The sequence below is a fragment of the Carcharodon carcharias genome, chromosome 20, assembly GCF_017639515.1.
Source record: "Carcharodon carcharias isolate sCarCar2 chromosome 20, sCarCar2.pri, whole genome shotgun sequence".
Lineage (NCBI taxonomy): Eukaryota > Metazoa > Chordata > Chondrichthyes > Lamniformes > Lamnidae > Carcharodon > Carcharodon carcharias.
Window position 1 is genome coordinate 6644784 of NC_054486.1, and position 21460 is coordinate 6666243.

Below are 21460 nucleotides of genomic sequence, written 5' to 3' on the forward strand. Positions count from 1 at the left end.
TAATCTCAACGCACAGTAAAGTCTCTCTTATTTTTTCTATGGTCTATTTGGTTTGAATAACGTGATGTAATCTCACAAATGTGATATGAATGAGGCATCAAAACTCTATCCCCTCAGAATATTACACTGCCTGTCAGAAGTGTAAGTCTGCAGGAGATTTTTGTGTCTGAATCAGTCCCATTTACTTAGAGTAGAATATGTTTGGATTCAGATTAATTTCTGAGCTCGTATTTCTCAGCATACAATCTCGCAGCCATCGCATTAAGTGCAATATCAGATACTGCAGGAATTAGCTATATGCTTTTTTTTTTAAAAGTAGCCTAAATAGATTAGGAACATTCTAAGTAGAATCGTTGGAATGTGCTTTTAGCTGAAATCAGCCAATATAGTGGAAGGATTCTGTAATTGATTTCAGTATCCCCGAGGTAAAGAGAAGGTAAACATCCTGGTTCCTTGTCCGATTTGATCTCTGGCAGCTCCTCCTAGGACTGCATGGACGTGCTCTGCATCTTGTTCGGCTACCTCTAGAAAACAGCTATCACCACACAACGAATGGTTGAAGTTTGAGTGACATACAAGGAGGACATCTGAAGCCTGGTGACCAAATCCCAGAAAGGAGACAACACACTAAGGAGGGAAACATTCAAGAAAAGGATTTTTTTTAAAGTGGAACTTTGCTTTGGAATCCACGTTTGTGGATGACAAACTTTCCTGCTCTCCCATGCTGTAAATTAGTGCATTCACAGTGAATGTGATCTTTGTCAACTGGGTGGGGAAGGGGAGGTGGCAATGGCTATAACATTCATTTTACACCTTTGTGTTAGTTATCAAGTAGCAGCTGCTGAAACAACAACTTGCATTTATGTAACACCTCTAAAAGTGCTTTCTAAGACCATAAGATGTGGGAGCAGAAGGAGGCCATTCAGCCCATCGAATCTGCTCCACTATTCAGTTAAATCATGGCTGATCTGATAATCCTTAACTCCGCTTTCCTGCCTTTTCCCCATAACCCTTGATTCCTTTACGAATTAAAAATCTATCTATCTCAGCCTTGAATATACTTAACGACCCAGCCTCTACAGACCTCTACAGTAAAGAATTCCACAGATTGACTATCCCCTGAGAGAAGAAATTCCTCCTCATCTCTGTTTTAAATGGGCGCCCCGTACTCTGAGATTATGCCCTCTGGTCCTAGACTCTCCCACAAGGGGAAACAACCTCTCAGCATTGACCCTGTCAAGCCCCCTAAGAATCTTATATGTTTCATTAAGGTCGCCTCTCATTCTTCTAAACTCCAATGAGTACCGGCCCAACCTACTCAACCTCTCCTCATCAGAAAATGCCTCCATCCCCAGGATCAACCTGTTGAACCTTCTCTGGACTGCCTCTAATGCCAGCATATCTCCTCTTAGATAAGGGGACCAAAAGTGTTCACAGTATTCTAGGTGTGGTCAAACTAGTGCCTTGTATAGTTTTAGCAAAGCTTCTCTATTTTTATATTCATTCCCTTTAAAGTAAAGGCCAACATTCCATTTGCCTTACCTGTTATTTGCTGAGCTTGTATGCTAGCTTTTTGGGATTCATGCACAAGGACCCCCAAATTTCTTTGTGCTGCAGCTTTCTTCAATCTTTCTCCATTTAAGTAATATTCAGCTCCTCTATTCTTCCTGCCAAAGTGCATTATCTCACATATTCCCACATTATATTCCATCTGCCACTTTTTTGCCCACTCACTTAACCTGTCTGTATCCCTCAGTAGACTCTGTGTCATTCACACAAGTTGTCTTCCCACCTATTTTTGTGTCACCTGCAAACTTGGAGATAGTACATTAATTTCCCTCATCCAAGTCATTAATATATTTGTAAATAATTGTGGCCCCAGCATTGACCCCTGTGGCACTCTACTAGTTACAGGTTGCCATCCTGAAAATGCCCCCCATATCCCAACTCTGTCTTCTATTAGTTAGCCAATCCTCTATCCATGCTAACGTACCACCCCCAACACCATGGGCTCTTATCTTATTAAGTAGCCTTATGTGCAGTACCTTTATCAAACGCCTTTTGGAAATCCAAATATATTACATCGACTGGTTCCCCTTTATCTATCCTGCTTGTTACTTCCTCAAAGAACTCTAATAAATTTGTCAGACATGATTTCCCCTTCATGAAGCCATTCTGACTCTGCTTGATTATATTAGGCGTTTCTAAATGCCCTGTACTACATCCTTTATAATAGACACCAACATTTTCCCAATGACAAATGTCAAGCTAATTGGCCAATATGTATCTTTTTTTTGTCTCTCTCCCTTTTTGAATAAGGGTGTTACATTAGCAGTTTTCCAATCCTCTGGGACTTTTCCAGAATCTAAGGATTCTTAGAAGATTACTACCAGTGCATCCACTATCTCTGCAGCTATTTCCTTTAGTATCCTAGGATGTAACCCATCAGGTCCAGGTGACTTATCGGCCTTTAGCCCCATTAGTTTCCCTAGTACTTGTTCCCTAATGATAGTTATTGTATTTATTTCATTTCCCCCACTTTTGCCCCTTGATTATTTAGTAGCTTCTGCGACCGTAGATGTGATTCCAGAATGGTATGTTGCCTCCCTGGTGCCAGGGTCAAGGATGTCACTGACGGCTGCAGGGGGAGGGCAAACAGATAGAGTTCTTGGTACATATTGGTAGCAACGACATAGGTAGAAAGAGGGATGAGGTCCTGCAAACAGAATTTAGGGAGCTAGAAAACAGATTCAAAAACAGGACCTCAAAGGCAGTAATCTCTGGATTACTTCCGGTGCCACACGCTAGCGAGTATAGAAATAGGTTAGCCCAGATGAATGCGTGGCTGGAGAGATGGTGCAGGAGGGAGGGCTTTAGATTTCTGGGACATTGGGACTGTTTCTGGTGGCGATGGGACCTGTACAAGGGCAGAGGAGTTGCACCTGAACCGGAATGGGACCAACATCCTTGCAGGGAGGTTTACTAGTACTGTTGGGGAGGGTTTAAACTAACTTGGCAGGGGTATGGGATCCTGAGAGGAGTTCAGCAGTGGGTGATGCACAGCCATAATTAGAAGAGAGAGCAAGTGAGTCTGGAAGGCATAGAAATTGTAGGCCAGTTAAGACACAAGAGAGAGGGGCAGGATTGGCAGCTCAATATTCCAGGATGTAGAGTGTTCAGGCGAGACAGGGAAGGAGGTAAATGAGGAGGGGGTATTGCAATATTGATCAAGGAATCAATTACAACAGTAAGGAGGGATGACTTCTTAGAAGGCTCCTCAAATGAAGCCATATGGGTAGAACTGAAAAACAAAAAAGGAGCAATTACGTTGCTGGGAGTGTACTATAGGCCTCCCCATAAAGTCAGAGAGAAATAGAAGAGCAGACATGTAGGCAAATTTCAAAGTGTTAAAATAATAGGGTAGTAATAATGAGGGATTTCAACTTCCCCAACATTAATTGGGTTAGTCATAGTGTGATAGCTTTAGAGGGAGCAAAATTCTTAAAATGCCCCCAGGAAAGCTTTTTAAGTCAGTAAGTAAAGGGTCCTACAAGAGAGGGGGCGGTCCTGGACTTAATTTTAGGGAATGAAGCCGGGCAAGTGGTAAAGGTATCAGTGGGGGAAGCATTTTGCAGATAGTGATCAGAACTCCATTAAATTCAAGGTAGTTATGGAAAAGGACAAGGATGGGCCAGAAATCAGAGTTCTAAATTGGAGGAAGGCCGATTTTAATAAAATCAGATATGATTTGGCTAGAAGCAGCTACTTTTAGGTAAATCTGCATCAGAGCAGTGGGACTCATTCAAGAAGCAAACAGGGAGAGTACAGGGCCAACATATTCCAGTAAAGACAAAGGGTGGGACCAACAAATCCAGGGAACCCTGGATGTCGAGGGATATACAGGATTGGATAAAGAGAAAAAGGGAGGCTTATGGCAGATACCAAGGGCTCAAAACAGCAGAAGCCCTAAAGGAGTATGGAATGTGTAGGGGGGTTTTAAAAAGGAAATTAGGAGAGCAAAAAGGGGCATGAGAAAACATTGGCAGGTAAAATAAAGGAAAATCCAAAGTTATTTTACAAGTACATTAAGAGGATAACTAGGGAAAGAGTAGGGCCCATGAAGGACCATAGTGGTAATTTGTGTGTGGAGCCGGAAGACGGAGGTAGGGTTTTAAATGAATACTTTGTGTCGGTGTTCACAAGTGAGAGGGACGACGTGGGTATGGCAATCAGACAGAAGGACTGTGATATAATTAAAGAAACTAGCATAGAAAGGGAGGAGGTTCTAAGTGGTTTGGCAGGCTTAAAAGTAGATATATCTCCAGGCCCGGATGAAATGTATCCCAGGCTGTTGAGTGAGGCAAGGGAAAAGAAAGCAGGGACGTTGGCAATAATCTTCAATACCTTTCTGGCCACAGGAGAGGTGCCAGAGGACTGGAAGACAGCTAATGTGGTACCGTTATTCAAGAAGGAAGTAAAGGATAAACCAGGGAATGACAGGCCGGTCAGTCTAACCTCAGTGGTGGGGAAACTATTGGAAGCAATTCTGAGGGACAGGATTAATCTACGCTTGGAGAGGCAGAGATTAATCAAGGACAGTCAGCATGGTTTTGTTAAGGGGAGGTCATGTCTGACCAATTTGATTGAACTTTTCGAAGAGGTGACCAGGTGTGTAGATGAGGGCAATGTATTTGACGTAGTCTACTTGGACTTCAGCAAGGCTTTTGACAAGGTCCCACCTGGGAAACTGATAATGAAGGTAAGAACCCATGGGATCCAAGGCAATTTGGCAAATTGGATCCAGAATTGACTGAGTGGCAGGAAGCAGAGGATGATGGTCAAGGGGTGTTTTTGTGACTGTGTCCAGTGGGGTTCCACAGGGATTGGTGTTGGGTCCTTAACTGTTTGTGGTATAGATAAACCATTTAGACTTGAATGTAGGAGGGTTGATCAGTAAGTGCGCAGATAACACAAAAATTGATGGGATGGTAAAGAGTGAGGACGATAGCCTTAGATTACAGGAGGATATAGACAGGCTGGTCAGATGGGATGATCAGTGGCAAATGGAATTTGAAGTGATGCACTTGGACAGGACAAACAAGGCACGGGAATACACGATGAATGGTAGGACCCTGGGAAGTATACAAGTCCACCGGTCCCTTAAGGTAGCGGGACAGGCAGGTAAGGTGGTTAACAAGGCATATGGGATACTTGCCTTTATTAGCCGAGGCATAGAATATAAGAGCAGGGAGGTTATGCTGGAACTGCATAAAACGCTGGTTAGTTCACAGCTAGAGTATTGCGTGCAGTTCTGGAATCCGCATTATAGGAAGGATATGATTGCACTAGAGAGGGTGCAGAGGAGATTTACCAGGATGTTGCCTGGACTGGAGAGTTTTAGTTATGAGGAGAGATTGGATAGACTGGGGTTATTTTCCCTGGAGCAGAAGAGATTGATGGGGGACGTGATTGAGGTGTATAAAATTATGAGGGGCATAGATAGGGTAGATAGGAAGGAACTTTTCTCCTTGGTGGAGGGATCAATAACCAGTCGGCATAGATTTAAGGTAAGGGTCAGGAGGTTTAGAGAGGATGTGAGGAAGAAATTCTTGATCCAGAGGGTCGTGGGGATCTGGAATTCACTGCCTGAAAGGGTGGTGGAGGCTGAAACATTTAAGAAGTGTTTGGATGTGCACTTGTGATGCCATGGCATACAAGGCTATGGGTCCAGTGCTGGAAAATGGGGTTGGAATTGTTAGGTACTTGTTTGAACAGTGCAAACTCGATGGGCCGAAGGGCCTTTTTCTGTGCTGTAGACCTCTATGACTCTATTTTTGGTATGCTATTTTCTTCTACCGTGAAGACTGATGCAAAGTAATTATTCAACTCCTCTGCCATTTCCTGGTTTCCCATTATTATTTTCCCAGCCTCATTCTCTAAGGGGCCTATGTTTACTTTGGCATTTCTCTTCCTTTTTATGTATTTAAAGAAGCTCTTACTGTCCATTTTTATATTACTTGCTAGTTTACCCTCAAAGTTTATTTTCTCCCTCTTTTTTTTGCTCATCTCCTGTTGTTTTTAAAACTTTCCCAATCCTCTGGCTTACCACTAATCTTTGCCACATTGTATGTTTTTTCTTTCACTTTGACACTGTCCTTAACTTCTTTGGTTAACCAAGGTTGGTTTATCCACTTCCTACAATCCTCCTTCTTCACTGGGATATATCTTTGTTGAGAGTCATGAACTATTTTCTTAAACGTCTGCCATTGTACATCAACCTTATTTTCTACTAAACTCCTTTCCCAGTCCATTCCAGCCAACTCTGCCCTCATTCCTTTGTGATTACCCTTATTTAAGTTTAGCATAGTTGTTTCTCAATGAAGTTTCTCACTCTCAAACTGAATGTTAAATTCCACCATGTTATGGTCACTGTTTCCTAGGGGACCTTTTACTCTGAGATCATTTATTAAACCTGCTTCATTAGTCATTACCAGATCCAAAATAGCCTGATCCCTGGTTGGATCCACAACATATTGTTCTAGGAAACTGTCCAGAATACACTCTTATGAATGCTTACTTGTGGCTACCTCTGCAAATTTGATTTTCCCAATCTACATGAAGATTAAAGTCACCCATGATTAATATACTGTCTTTTTTAGATGCCCTTATTATTTCCTGATTTATCCTCTGCCCTACAGCACAGCTACTGTTAGGGGCCCTATAGACTACTCCCACCAGAGTTGCCTTCCCCTTGTTATTTCTTACCTCCACCTATATGGATTCCACTTCTTCCGGTCCAAGATCATTTCTTGTTATCGTGCTTATTCCATCTCGTACTAACAAAATACCCTACCGCTCTTTTCTTCCTGCCTGTCCTTTTTGAAAAGTCACATACCCAGAGAAGAAAATTGACCAGGAACCTGTTTATGGAGCTGGTGCTTTGAAAACATTATGTTTGAGATGATGAACTACAGCCTGAAGCAACATTCCATAGCAGTGTATTAATGTTCGTCAGCAGTTAACTGTTCCCAGCCTATGTCGGCATTGTCGATATACAGTGTTACCATGGAATTGCTGCTGCTGACCAAAGACAAACAAATAGTTTCAGTCAGCTGTCCCCCAATGTAATGAGAAAGAAACTGATCTTTCCAATCAGCTAATCAGGCTCTCGGTCCTTTATCACATGAGGGACATTTCTCACTGTTTATGCAAATCAGTAAAACTCAAATTAACAATAAACTTTGCTTTTTATTTACAACTTAAATTTAGCTAGGCATAAAATTGATATAAATGCATTATTTTGCAAAGAATTACAGAATCTCTCTTGACAAAACTAATGTAATTTTGCATTAATGCTTATGACGATTTAAAATTACACCTTTGATATCCTGGTTTCATCCTTAAATAAACTTTGGTTTTCGATACTAAGTTAACCCATCTAATATTAGTTACTCTGACAAAGGAATGATCAAGTTCTATTTGTAGCTGATAGCATTATAATAAAACATAGTTTGGTAAGTTACACACAGCAGATGTGTCATTCATTGTGATTTTACCTGCAGTGCAGATAATCATCATGCTGCATCACTTTATGTTACTAAGCTGACATGCAGCTATTACTGTTCATCCAACAATGTAGACACGTTGTCATTGTTAGTTTTTTATACCAAGTGAAGTCATTAAATTGAATTAAATACTGAAGAAATTAAATTTAGCAATGAAAGATGAACCAAGAGGACTTCTCCCCTCTTGCAGGTTATCAAATCGATGCCTCTATTATGTCTGTACGTTCTAAACGTTAGATCAAATTTTTTTCTAAATATCTCTCTGCCCTCACTTTGGAAATCCAATAGAAAACTTATGTAAAAGAGACTGTAAAACTTTGATAAATTGTAAAAGAAAGATTGGTTTGAATTTATATCGTGCCTTTCACAACCTCTGGACATCCCAAAGCATTTTGCAACCACTGAAGTACATTTGAAATGTAGTCACTGCTTTAGTGTAGGAAACACAGCAACCAATTTGTGCACAGTAAGCTGCCACACACACTAATGTGATAATGAGCAGATTACCTGTTTTTGTGACATTGAGAGAGAAATGTGGCAGGACACTGGGGATAACTCCCCTGTTCTTCTTTGAAACAGTGCCATGAAATGTTTTACAACTATTTGAGGGGGTAAGCTGGGCCTCGATTTAATAAGTCATCCAAAAGACAGCACCTCAGACACTGCAGCACTCCCTCTGTACTGTGCCGGAGTGTCAGCTTTGATTTTTGTTATCAAGTCTTGCCATGGGAACTGAATCCATAGCCATGAGACTCGGAGGCTAGAGTGCTACCAGCTGAGCCACAGCTGACAGTTAGGAAATAAGTAGGAAATGCTAAAGTTTGGAAATGACTCTTGGGTGGAATTTTCCCAGAATTACACTAAGTGCGGTCACGGGTGGGTAAAATGGAGTCCTACCTGCCGACGAAAATGGTGGGCTTTCACGCCATCTCATCCCAAGCCCTGCGAAACACGCCGTTTCCATGGCGAGCGGGCTCTCATCCGCCCACCCACCATCACCCCGCTGTTGCATCACACCGGCCGCCATCTTTAAAAGACAGCTGCCAGAAAAGCGCTCATGACCACCAGCTCACCATGGCCAGCAAAGGGGGAAAAAAACTCCAGCCCCCCCCTTCAACGACGGGCACCTTGAGCAACTGCTGGATGCTGTGGAGACCCACTGGGATGTGCTCTACCCTCACTCTGGCCGCAGGATGGGCAACAAAGTCACCAACCCCGCTTGGGAGACAGTGGCAGAGGTGGTCAGTGCAAATACCCTGCAGAGGAGAACAGCCACTCAGTGCTGGAAAAGGATGAATGATGATCTCCCTTCAGCCAGGGTAAGTTACTCTTTTCATTGCTCCTAACTCTCTCACTAACCCATCATACATCCACAGGGCCCTCACTCTCTGCCAGTGCAAGGGACATCACCATTCACTCTTTCACACACACAGTCATTGTCCTCAGCCCGTCCATGGGTCAACTCACCAGGCCAGGCATGCTTATCATCTGGCCCGGCAGGCATCCTGAGACACTCCCCCCGTCTGGCACACAACAGGAGGGAAAGGCCACAGACAGGTGGAGGGACGCCAGAGATCAAAGTTCTGATAAAATTTGAAAACAGAGCCATCCAGCTGGCCGGCGATGACCGAGACCGGTCCTGTGCTGATAGTGAGGTTGGCGCTGCTGTACCAAGTGATGATCCAGCAGTGCAACATCCATCAGATGTCGTGAGTGGATGTGTCCTGTTTCACAGGCCACTGCCATGCACTAATTATCTCTCCTTGCTTTCGCAGGCACATCTGGGAAACAGCCGACAGAGTCCATGACCCGGAGCCTCCAATCAAGCCCTGCAGAAACCTTTGAAGAGGAATTTGGAGACACCCTCCCTGAAGTCCTGTCACAGCCTCACCCACACCCTCCACCAGAGCAGAGACACACACCTCGGTAAGACCGAGCTTTAGAGCAGCCTCGGGGTCACAATCTGTTGAGCACATCGCACTGTCTGATCCACAGCAGGCGGAGGCAGGGACTTCCCAGGTCCCCAGCACTCAGAGGACTGTTGGAGACCAGAACGTTGCTGAGTCCAAGAGAGACGATGAGCCTCTGGACTCGGTCATGTCACAGTTGCTGGAGCTGCAAAGGCAAGCTCAGGAACATCAGGAAGGAATGTTTGCTGCACTCCTCGGATTGCAAGGCACGATGGAGGAGTCTGTCCACCTTCAGGCTGAGGTGATAGCGCCGGCATGTCAACGCACCCAGGTCAACACTGGCAGGATGGCGACCGTCATGGAGACCTTGGTCCAGGACGTCACTCTGGCACTGCTGCACAGGCTCAACTCCATCACTGATGCCATAGTTAGGCCTCAACAGTGTGTTTGCAAGATGGGTGCTGGGCAGCTCGATCTCACTCCAGCTACCCCTTCCGCTCATGGAGTCAGCCAGGGGCCCTCGGGCACCCAGAGGGAGGAGGAGGACCAGCAGGTGCACACTCCCGGGCCATCCACCCTGGTGATTCTGGGAGTGACCGGCCCATCCAAATCCCCTCTTCCTGTGACCTCAGCAGCTCCAGCTTCACAGGCCAAGCTGGGTGCCACTGCCACACAGAAGGACCCCAAAAGCAAGCCAGGGTCCACCAAATTTTGGCCCTCCAGAGGACGCCTGCCAAAGTCATCACAGATAAGGTGTCACAGTCAGCAGCTGTCTCCACCTCTGCTCTGGATGTCTGGGGAGCACCAAAACATAGCAGCAGGGTTAGGTAATTTAGGTAAAAGTAACTCTTTCGAGTACAAACCCATTTCCATCTGTTTCAGATGAAGTTACATTGTTTCATAGTTTGTCATTGTGAGATTTGAACTCTTGATAATCTTTTAAATGAAAATCAAATCAACAAAATTGGGATAAATCAGGCACAGCCCCTAATTCAGGTCAGCTGTAAAACCAAGGACAAAAGTTTAAAGGAACCTTACAAACTTTAAATCAAAATGTGATTAAAGGGGTCAACAAAACACCCCAGTCCCCGCGGTGCCCACCGAGCACGGAAGGCCTCGAGAGTGCCAGCAGACACCGCGTGCTCCCTCTCCAGGGACATCCGGCAGCGAACGTAGCCGCGGAAGAGGGACAAACAATCGGGCGGGACTCCCCCGTCGATCGCCCGCTGCCTGGACCTGTTAATGGCCAACTCGGCCAGGCCCAGGAGCAGGTTCACGAGGAGGTCCTCCTCCTTCCCGACCCCCTTCCGCACCGGGTGCCCATAGATCAGGAGCGTGGGGCTGAAGTGCAAACAAAACATCAATAAAAGGTTTTTCAAATAACTAAAAAGGGAGTGCAGCCTACAACACCCTATGTATACATGGTCCACGGACTCCACAAGACCGCAAAAAGGGTACGTGTCCTGAGAGTCCGTGAACCTATGCATCCTCTTATTATAGGGGACTGCTGCATGCAACACCCTCTAACCCAGGTCCCCGATAGAAAGGGGGAGGACACCTCTGTAGAGGGCCTCCCATCGGGGGCCTCCGCCGCCGGACGGCAACAAGGCATGCCAGGGCGTGTCCGGTCGACGGACAAGGGCGAGAAAATGGAAGGTGTGCAGCAGCAGTCCATACAAAAAGCCCCTCTTTGCCATGCCAAAAGGCATGGAGGGCATGTCCCTGAGGTGGCTCATGTTGCGGGGCACCAGCACCCGAGGGAGGGTCGGGCCTTGGGGCAAATGTGGAATGCTGTCCGAACAGGGGAACGTTCAGACGGAAGACCACCACGCACCTGGGCCACCTCAAGACCCAAAATAACGTCGGGTCCGAGCACGACCGTTCTCAGGTCTTGGATGGCATCGGCTGCGACCTGGACACTCACAGACGCACGTCGCGCCAACTCCTGTGGGAGCATCCAGCCCAGTCCTCCGCCACCCAGCACGTCCCTGATCCTGGTCACCTCTGCGGCCACAGCCCTCCTCTCCGCCAACCACTGAAAAGGATGGAGGGGCGGATTCCTGAGCAGCGGCTCTCTGACGATAGCCGCTACTCCTGATGGGGGAGAGCTGCGTCGCGAGGCGACCACTTTCCAGACTTTGATCAGGTCCTGGTAAAAGATGGGCAACGCCTGCAAGGAGCCACCGAGGCCCAGCTGTTCTATAAACAGGAGCTGCACGTCATAATTCAGGCCGTGCACCTGAAGGAAGAAATACGTCGTCAGGGCACACCATCTAGGAGGAGGCTCGACGTAGAGGTATCGCTGCAGGGTCTGAAGGTGGAAAGTCGCCACCTGTGTGTGTAGGCACACTAGCGCCTGACCACCCTCCCTAAGCGGGAGACTCAGAACCTCAGCAGCGACCCAGTGCAATCTTTTGTCCCAGAAGAAGTCGACTAACAATCTCTGGATTCTTGTGACAAAGTCCGGGGGAGGGGTCAAAGTGACCAGCCGATACCACAACATGGCGGCGATCAGCTGGTTTATGACCAGAACTCGACCTCGGTAAGATAGCACTCGGAGCAGTCCTGTCCAGCGCCGCAGGCGAGCGGTGACTTTCGTCTCCAGTTCCTGCCAGTTTGCCGGCCAGGATTCCTCAGCGGGGCAGAGATGGACCCCCAGGTAGAGGAGGCTGGTCCTGCTCCAGATGAAAGGCCTGAGCTCCTCGGGTAGGGGATCCATCTGCCACTGACCGACCAGGAGTCCAGAACATTTACCCCAGTTGATCCTGGCAGAAGAAGCGGCAGAGCAGACCTCCTGGCACTCGCGCATCCTCCGCAGGTCAGCCAGGTCACTAAACATAAGGAGCACGTCATCGGCATAAGCCGAAAGGACCACCCCGATGCCCGGCCCGCGCAGAACCAATCCCGACAACCTCCTCCGCAAGAGGCGCAGGAAAGGCTCCACGCAAATAGAGTACAACTGGCCAGACAGGGGGCAGTAATAGGTCATGAACTCTCTCCTCCATCCCCACCCCCTTTCTGATTTTCCCCAATAATTTATATAGATTTTTCTTTTCCACCTATTTCCATTATTTTTTTTAAATGTATTTCCATCCATTGTTTTATCTCTACCTTTTAGCCTTTTTCGATTCCTTCGCCCCACCCCACTCCCACTAGGGCTATCTGTAACTCTTTCAAGTACAAACACATTTCCATCTATTCCTATTCAGATGAAGTTACATTGTTTGCCATTGTGAGATTTGAACTCTTGATCTTGGGGTTACAAGCCCAGTACCATAACCACTTGGCTATTTAGGCCAAGCCCTAAGTTAGGTAAAAGTAGTTGCACAGTCAGGCCATGGGTGTTGATCACTTGTACACACTGTTCACTATTGTCAATAAACGCCTAAGAACGTCTCCCTGCCTGTGTCCCCTTGTTCTGATGAGCAGTGTTCTTGTCACTCAGATGTGAAACCTTTCTGCACAAGATAAAAGGCAGGTTTCTCAGTCCAGGGCCTCTTCCTTGTGTCTGTGCAGCCTTCAGGCCACAGTGATGGTCCAGCCTCACACTCCCTGGAAACATTACTGATGCCTGCACCTCGACGGTGCTGGTCATTGCTGCCAAAATGTAGTGAGCAGGTGCCACAGAGTTCTCTCATTCTCTCTGTGTGCTCTCAGCACCTTTAAGGTGGGGCTGGCCCCCATCACACCAACATCTGTGACCAGTGATGCTGTGCACCAGCTCCTGAAGGGCTGAGCTGCTGAAGGCAGACGCAGCATCAGATGCATCTAAAGTTTCGTGACTGCGTCTCTGAGCTGGCCCTGATCATGGAGCGCAATCGAGCTGCCCTCGGCCAGACAGGAGTCAGACATTCTCAGAGGCTGTGTGAAGATCTATGGAGTGTCCTCACTGCATGTCGTTGTCATCCTCCTGCAATCGAGTGACTGTTCGGGCCTCCACTGTGTCTGAAGGAGCGTTCTCACAGAGGGTATCAGCGCTACCGTAAGTCAGACTGGAGTCAAACGTTCACAACTGCGATGTGAGGATCGATGGGGACACTTCACTGCATGTCGTCATCATCCTCCACAAACCTGGCAGCTATGAGGGCCTCCCGAACATGCCTGCCTCGCCCAGCCAGTGCGAAAGCCTCAACCCCGTCATTGTCGGCACTGAGGACCACTTCACCCTCATCCCTGTCGGCGGCGCCCTCATCCAAGGAGACCTCCAGCTCCTCCCATCATGTCCCCAGCCAGCTCATCTCCCTGTTCGAGTGCCTGTTTGTAAAGGGCACAGCAGACAACGACGATGCGTGACACCCTCTGTGGACTCTATTGCAGGCCTCCAGACCGGTTCAGGCACCAGAACCTCATCTTCAGCGTCCCAATGGTTTGCTCCACCAAGTTGTGAGCTGCAGCATGAGCCTCATTATACTGTTGCACTGCTGCAGTCTGAGGCTGCCACATGGGTGTCATCAGCCACGGCCTCTGTGGGTAGCCCTTGTCCCTGAGGAGCCATCCCTGTAGCCCTGTGGACCCTGGAAGATTGCAGGGATCTGCGAGCGAATCAAGATGTAGGCGTTGTGTGCACACTCTGGAAACTGTGCTCATACCTGCAGGATGCATTTCTGGTGGTCGCACATCACGGCAGCACGTTCAGTGAGTGGAAGCCCTTGTGGTTGATGAAATTCACCAAGTGTAGCAACGGAGTTCTGAGCGTCACATGAGTGCAGTCAATCACACCCTGCACCTGTGGGAATCCCGAGATCAGGGTGGATCCAATGGCCCTTGCATCCTGGCTGTCCTGGTCCCAGGTGAAATGCACAAAGTTGTGTACCATGGAGAAGCTGGTATCCGTGACCTCATGGATACATTTGTGGGTGGCAGATTGTGAAATCCCACAGAGGTCACCTGTAGAACCCTGGTATAGAAATTGAGTACCACAGTTACTTTCACAGCCACTGGCAGTGGGTGCTCTCCATGTCCCCTTGGCGCCAAGTCCTACAGTAAGTGGCAGGTGTGAGTCACCAGACATGCGCAGTCTTCGGCGACACTGGTTCTCAGTCATCTGCAGGGAATGACAGGTGGCGTCTATAGACCCTGGGTGTCACTAGGTGCCGACCAGCCACTGTTGCTCGTGGGCAGTGTGTGCGGGCGCTCCTGCTATCCCTTCTTCGTGAGGTTGCTGCTCCTGCCTTTGCACTGCCAGGAGCCTTAGTCGCTCTCTCCTCCATCTTCTATGGTCTCTGTAGGCCATCAGGCATACAGGTGGGTCACCAGGAGCCATGATCCTGACATGGTCCTCCTGCAGCATGAAAGAGAGAGACATGGTTATCGTGGCTGTACTTAGCACCATTCCTGGCCCTGTGTGACTGCTCCTTAGTGCTTCCCAGAGAGTGCTGGTCACTCCTCGGATGGCCAGAGGTGAGTCCGCTGCATGGCTGCCCTGTCAACAGCCAACATGGGGGACACTGGTCCAAACCAGGATGCTGAGATTGCAAGGGGCTGTGAGCGTCTCCAGCAGTGACTGCTACATGGCCAGTGTTGGCGAGGAGATTGGACAACGTGTGTAGTTCAACTGCTCCGTAGATTCGAAGACTCTGCCAGGGGTGTTAAGGTATGGAGAACTTGGCCTTTTGGTGCCACTATGTTGCTTGCATGGGTGGACAGGCTAGGAGCCCGACTCCTATCATATCACTGCAGCTGCACCTGATCTTTCTCAGTTGCTACAGGCATTGTCAGTTTATATAGGTGTCCTTAATGCGTGGCCACTCCCTTCTCTTACCCTGACCCCCACCTCGATCGCCTGTGCATGGGATGTAGCACCAGGGCAGCACTTGACGCCCCCCTCCCCACCGGCATAGGTTGCCTCGCCTCCGAGGCTGGCCAGCCCTTGCCCCCGGCGCCCCATGAGGCCTGTAAACAACAGGCGAGCTGTGCAGAACACTGCTACTCGCTCACCTGTTCCCCCAAAGTGAAGGCCGCCAAGTGCACGTCACCTGCGCGTTGCTGTGAAACACATCGGCATGGTTTCCTGCCGACGTGGGTGGATGGTATGGTGGGGTTCCAAGAGCCTGGTGGGATGGCCTTTTGATAATATGGTAATGAATTACAATTAGCTCCTCGCTGACTGATAGCGGGAAATGCGGCCCGCTGTTGACGGGTTGAGCGGACAATCGCGACCTGCCTTCACACCATTGGGAAGCAGGTCGCGCCATATTTTTCATGCACGCCACCTATCACTCCCACCGCCAGCGGGCTCGGCAAATTCCACCCTCTGACCTGATTTCTCATCTACAGACCAGTGCTATATATGTTTCAGTCTATTGTATCCTTCAACTGTTCAGCAAACACACTACATTAAACTGAACTTTAACTGGAATAAAATGCCTCCACCTAAAAACAAGAGCTTCGAAGAGAGGTTAAGTGCTCCAATGTACAATAATCTGCCCAAAATATTGGAGGAAAATGGTCAGAATGCATCGGTATTTTCCACGCCCGTTTTTAAAATGAAGATGGACACAGCATCTTGGAGACCGGATGTGGATTTCTAGCTGGAAAAGACATGCTTAGATGATGTATACAAGTCACTTCAATCATATTCTGTCCAGTTTTTTGATGCTAATCCTAATCCCGGATCATATATCTATAGTTCGTTGCTGTCAAAGACTTGAATCTTGGTAGATACTGAACCTTATATTTATGTTCCACTAACGATCTCTATGATAGCACTTTCCAATACCGAACAGCAGTTAAAAACAGGAAAGTTGCCTTCCACCCTGCCCCCCGCTACCCCCCACTCCCTCAGCATTGCCCTTTCTTGTTCCAATTTAATTGTCCTTCTGGTGACAGGCAAGTATGGGATTGACCAACTAGCCTACCTATGACTATTGCCCTTCACGCATGAAGAGTTGTTGCTTGTGGAAAGTACAGGAAGGTTGATGATACCTGTGGAATCATACTGCAGCATGATTTATGGTCCTCTGGAGACTGGAAGCAAAGAAATGCCAACGCAGTTAGCAGCTGTACACCGCCTACAGTGCTCTTGTGAAATATTCTTTTCAGAAATGTTCACTCATCTGTGCCAGAGGGGGAAAGAGAGAAAGAGAAGCAGCTGTTGTAAGGTTCCAGTTTTTGTGGTGTTTTAGCAGTGTGTCTACTGAGATTAAAGTGAGATTATCAACCATTTATTTCATGTGTGAACAGCCGTTCCCATCTCTGAATTTGAAAACCATGATAGGATTCCTCATATGTGTCAGGATTAACCTGATCTTTATTTTGAGAATGAAAGCAAAATTTTCAACTCCGTTCACTTGAGTGTAATTCCAGGATTATTTTTTTCAGAATTGGAATAATTAAATTTATGGGATAGTCTGCCACCTAGTGAGAGACAGTTTACTTTTTGAAAAAGCAAATTTGTTTTGCCATTAGGCTACAGAAATTTAGGTTTTCTGTTTTTTTGGAAAGATATACTTTATTCATAAAATATCTGAAAGAACATTACAAAACATTTCAAAATGACTATCACCAAAAGTGCAATCATATTCCAGTTTTCCACATAGATCATAAGGTTCGTGAATACAATCAATGAACATTACAGACATTTCAACATGGTCACTACAAACAATCAGTGCAATGGTATTTACGTTATCTACATAGATCATGTTGCATTCTGAGGTACTTCAATACAATTGTGATACATGTAGTGTTCACTGCATGCATTCAATGTGAATCGTATAGCCTAAGGGGCCTATACAATTCCCAGCCCCTTGGTGCATAATGGCAGAAAGGTCTTAGACAACGACCTTTCCCCAATGTGCCTTTGCAGTGGCTGCCCCAAGCTTTAGTGCATCCCTTAGCACGTAGTGCTGGACCTTGGAATGTGCCAGTCTGCAACACTCGGTCGGGGGCAACTCTTTGCACTGGAAGACCAACAAGTTTCAGGCAGACCAAAGAGCATCCTTCACCAAGTTGATGATCCTCCAGCTGCAGTTGATGTTTGTCTCAGTGTGTGTCCCTGGGAACAGCCATAGAGCACAGAGTCCTGTGTCACAGCACTGCTCGGGATGAACCTCGAGAAAAACCACTGCATCTCTCTCCAGACCTTCTTTGCAAAGGCACGTTCCACAAGGAGGTGAAAATTGGTCTCTTCCCCACCGCAGCCACCTCGAGGGCAGCGTGTGGAGGGGGTGAGACTGCTGGTGTGTAGGAAGGATCTGAAGGGGAGAGGGCCTTTCTCACCACCAGCCAAGCTACGTCTTGGTGCTTGTTGGAAAGTTCTAATGAGGAGGCAGTCTGCCAAATGATTTTAACAGTTTGCTCAGGGAACCATCCGACAGGATCCACCCCCAGGGCCTCAAAATTTGGATTTTCTGCCTGAGGCAAAGGGAAATTCCCTGGGTCCTGAATTTGGTCAAAACAACTGGAAGGGCTGATTCGGTCTTTCTTTCCCATCTTGTTATTCATTCAGGCAACTACGGAGGAAAGAGAATGCGTTGTCGCCTTGAGAGCAAGTCGAAGATGCCAAATAAAAACAAAATGTTGGAAGCATTCAAGAAGTCCGGCAGCCTGCTAAGTGTTTGTTGTAGCACTTCCTGCTTTTGATTCAGATTTCTAGCAACCACAGTACTTTGTGTTTGTTCATCTGATAAAATGGGCATAAAGAGGCTTGGATCTCATGTTATTACCTTCGCTGCTTTATCATTCGTACATTTGCCATTTTGTAGAATGCTGTCAGTTCTGCAGTTTAGTGAAGGTTGCAAAGATTACTGAACAATGATTTCCAGTGGGAGCTCATAAATATCTACTGCTGTCTCTGCTTGTGAAATGCAAATGCAAATGCAGTTTCATTCCATGATACTGCAACTTGAAACTATTCTAATGTTGATAAATCCCTTTCCAAAGGCAGTTACCCATGGAGCTGGAATAAATACTTCTGGTTACGAACCAAGCACATTATTGCTGCTTGAAGTTACCCTTCAGCCAGCGCAAGAAAATGCAAATTGAAGCCCAAAACAAAGATGTCCATCAGTGAGGTTGGACACATATTCCTTTGGATCTTTTGTAACAAAATCTCAATACACACCAACAGATTTAAGTGGGTATCAAAAGATCCTTTTCCTTGTCTTCTAAAGACACCATCCTTCACTGGAGTGTGCTTCCCTTGGCATCAACACTAATTTAATACTGCACTCAAGTGGTTGTTCTTCGTGTATTGGTCTTAAGGATGGTAGGTGACAGAACAAGGGAGCAGGGCAGATCACAACTGAGGCAAATCCACTTTTTGCTTATCATTCTCTCACATGCACATTCCAGCAAGGATGGCCATGTGGCAATGGGGAGGCAGTGTATTATCACTGGACTAGTATTCCAGAGAACAAAAACAGAATTACCTGGAAAAACTCAGCAGGTCTGGCAGCATCGGCGGAGAAGAAAAGAGTTGACGTTTCGAGTCCTCGTGACCCTTTAACAGAATTCCAGAGACCCAGTGTAATGCTCTGGGGACCTGGCTTCAAATCCCACCTAGACAAATGGTGAAATTTGAATTCCATAAAAATCTGGAATTAAAAGTCTAATGTTGACCATTGCCGGTTGTTGTAAAAACCCATCTGGTTCACTAATGTCCTTTAGGGAAGGAAATCTGCTGGCCTACATGTGACTCCAGACCCACAGCAATGTGGTTGACACTTAAAAATGTGCAAATAGGAATGGGCAGTTAGGGATTGGCAATAAATGCTGGCCTAGCCAGCGATGTCCACATCCCATGAATGATTTTTTAAAAAAGCATAGGTGGGTGTGTTTCCAATTCCCTAACCAATTGGCACAGAAAAAATATGCATCACCACAACATGGCTGATCTCGTCTAAGTCTTTGGAGAAGGGAGATCAAACCTGAATTGTAGATGGTCATGATCAGTACCAAACAGTATAACCAGAATGTTTTCATTCCACAGATTGTTGCGACAATTTGAAGAGTCTGGATCAGAGTAAAATACAACATTTGACATTAAAATGATACCGCTTCTTCCAATCTTTGTGATTCTTGTATTTTGGTGGTTTGTTATTCTTGCCTAAACACCTATATGTTTCCATATTTGATGTGCATTGGGACATTTCTAACAAAGAAATTGCTATAAATGCAACCTCCACTTAGCTACATGTAGCAGGCAACAGTAATGTAGCAGATCTGCTGTCCATTCTTTGATTTCATGATTCATTTTGAAGCTAAAATAATAAATTGCATGAGCTCACTTGTCCTAATTTTACTTTAGTGCTCAGCGGTTAGGATTTTCTTGCTGGCAGAAAAAGTTGTATTTTGTCTACGTTTTCTAAGCTCCACTTAAGCTTTGTTAAAGTAAATGATGAATGAAAGGTTTTCATAGGAACAGCTACCCATTGTTTAACAAAAATAAAGCTAATAAATGTTCTTCTCTCCCAGGAAATAGTATCTTGCATTCAGCTGCAGACAGTGTTACTAGTGCGGTCCAGAAAGCCAGCCAAGCCCTGAACGAACGCGGTGAAAGGTTAGGCCGAGCCGAAAAGCAAACTGCAGAGATGATGAACAGCTCCCAGCAATTTGCAGAAACTGCACACAAGGTGAGCAACCTTAAAGTCATCCTTTTAAGACACAGGCTTGAATCTTCCTGATTGAGAAAAAAAATTGACTAGTTTTGGTTTTGTAAGTTCAGTTACTTTCTTAGTTATCTCTGTACCTTTGTCCCATCTGTCACTTTTTGTGTCTTTCTCTTGAATTAAGAAATACTCATTGTTTTTAATTCACTCCATGCAAAGTATTGGATTGTAGTGGTTGACCCTTCTGTTATTTTAAAAGATATTTTATGTTGATGAGAAATAGTTCTCTGAATTGTAAAAACAAAATACTGTGGATGCTGAAATAAAAACAGAAAATGCTGGAAAAACTCATCAGGCCTGGCAACGTCTGTAGAGAGAGAAGCAGAGTTAACGTTTCGAATCCGTATGACTCTTCCTCAGAGCTGAAGAAGAGCCCTCTGAATTGACCAGGTCTGATAAAGTTATGGAGTGGGTTATTGGGATGGCAGGGATTAGGAGACTGGTCAGTAACGGAGAGTTCTGCTCTGCAATTGAGTATTGTGTATTTGGATTTTAAATGTGACCAAATACAAAAGGAAAAATTATCTTATTTCTGGCACTGATGTTCCCATGTTGACTGTGTGCTTAATTTACCATGGGAGTCCAAAATCATGTTTACTCAATATTAACATTCTGTAACTCAACTTTACAATTGCTTCAGCTCAGCTTTCCAATTTTGTAACTTTCTTTTGCTTCATTAGTATTCCCAAAGTGGGGGCTTTTGTGTCCACTGTGATCTTACACTTTGCCTTTAGTTGTCTATCTTTGAATGACAACATAAAGATCATCTTTGCATAGAGGGAGGCTCGTTTATGCTCGGATCTCCCCTTAGATTTAATTGGATATATAAGCACTGTTAACCCTTTGTTTTAAAACTAACCCTCAATACACCTTGTGTTCTAGTTTTGACACTGCTTAAGCCTTCCCCATCCCTATCAAGCTTCAATCCTATCACCTATGTCAGGTTTTTCATGTTACCATAAATATGAGTATCGGTATGTGTGAGGATTTTGTTGTAGAAATAGTACATTTTGACATGATTAATGCAGATTGATGCAGTCTGTAATTTAGTAATTACTAGTAATTTAGCAAACTCCCTGGTTAGATTGTTGTAAACTGCAGCTGCCTAATTGCTGTTGGTGCTGAAACCATGTCCTCCAGGGGTTCCCCTCCCTAACAAAAGCACCACTAGAACAAGCCATACAGTGACATTCACTTAGCCTCATCAGCCTTCTGAACTTGCTGCTTCATTAAGCTCTGATTTGTTTTAGTGGAGATCTATAGGCACATCTTTCCATTCATTCAGCACCTCCTTATTGCCACTTTCCAACAAACCCTTTTATGCCTGCAAAGCTGACATTGTGTCCCATTGAGACCACACATGCAATGTTGAGTCCAG

The 21460-nt window shown here is 46.0% G+C and overlaps 1 protein-coding gene across 1 annotated transcript in view; it reads left to right on the forward strand.

Moving 5' to 3' along the window:
• The window catches only part of stxbp6 (syntaxin binding protein 6 (amisyn)), a 288066-nt gene that overhangs the window by 242665 nt on the left and 23941 nt on the right, over window positions 1-21460 (forward strand). The window contains exon 5 of the mRNA XM_041214665.1: window positions 19889-20046. Within this exon, the coding sequence (XP_041070599.1) occupies window positions 19889-20046 (158 nt within the window). The remainder of the gene's footprint in view (window positions 1-19888; window positions 20047-21460) is intronic.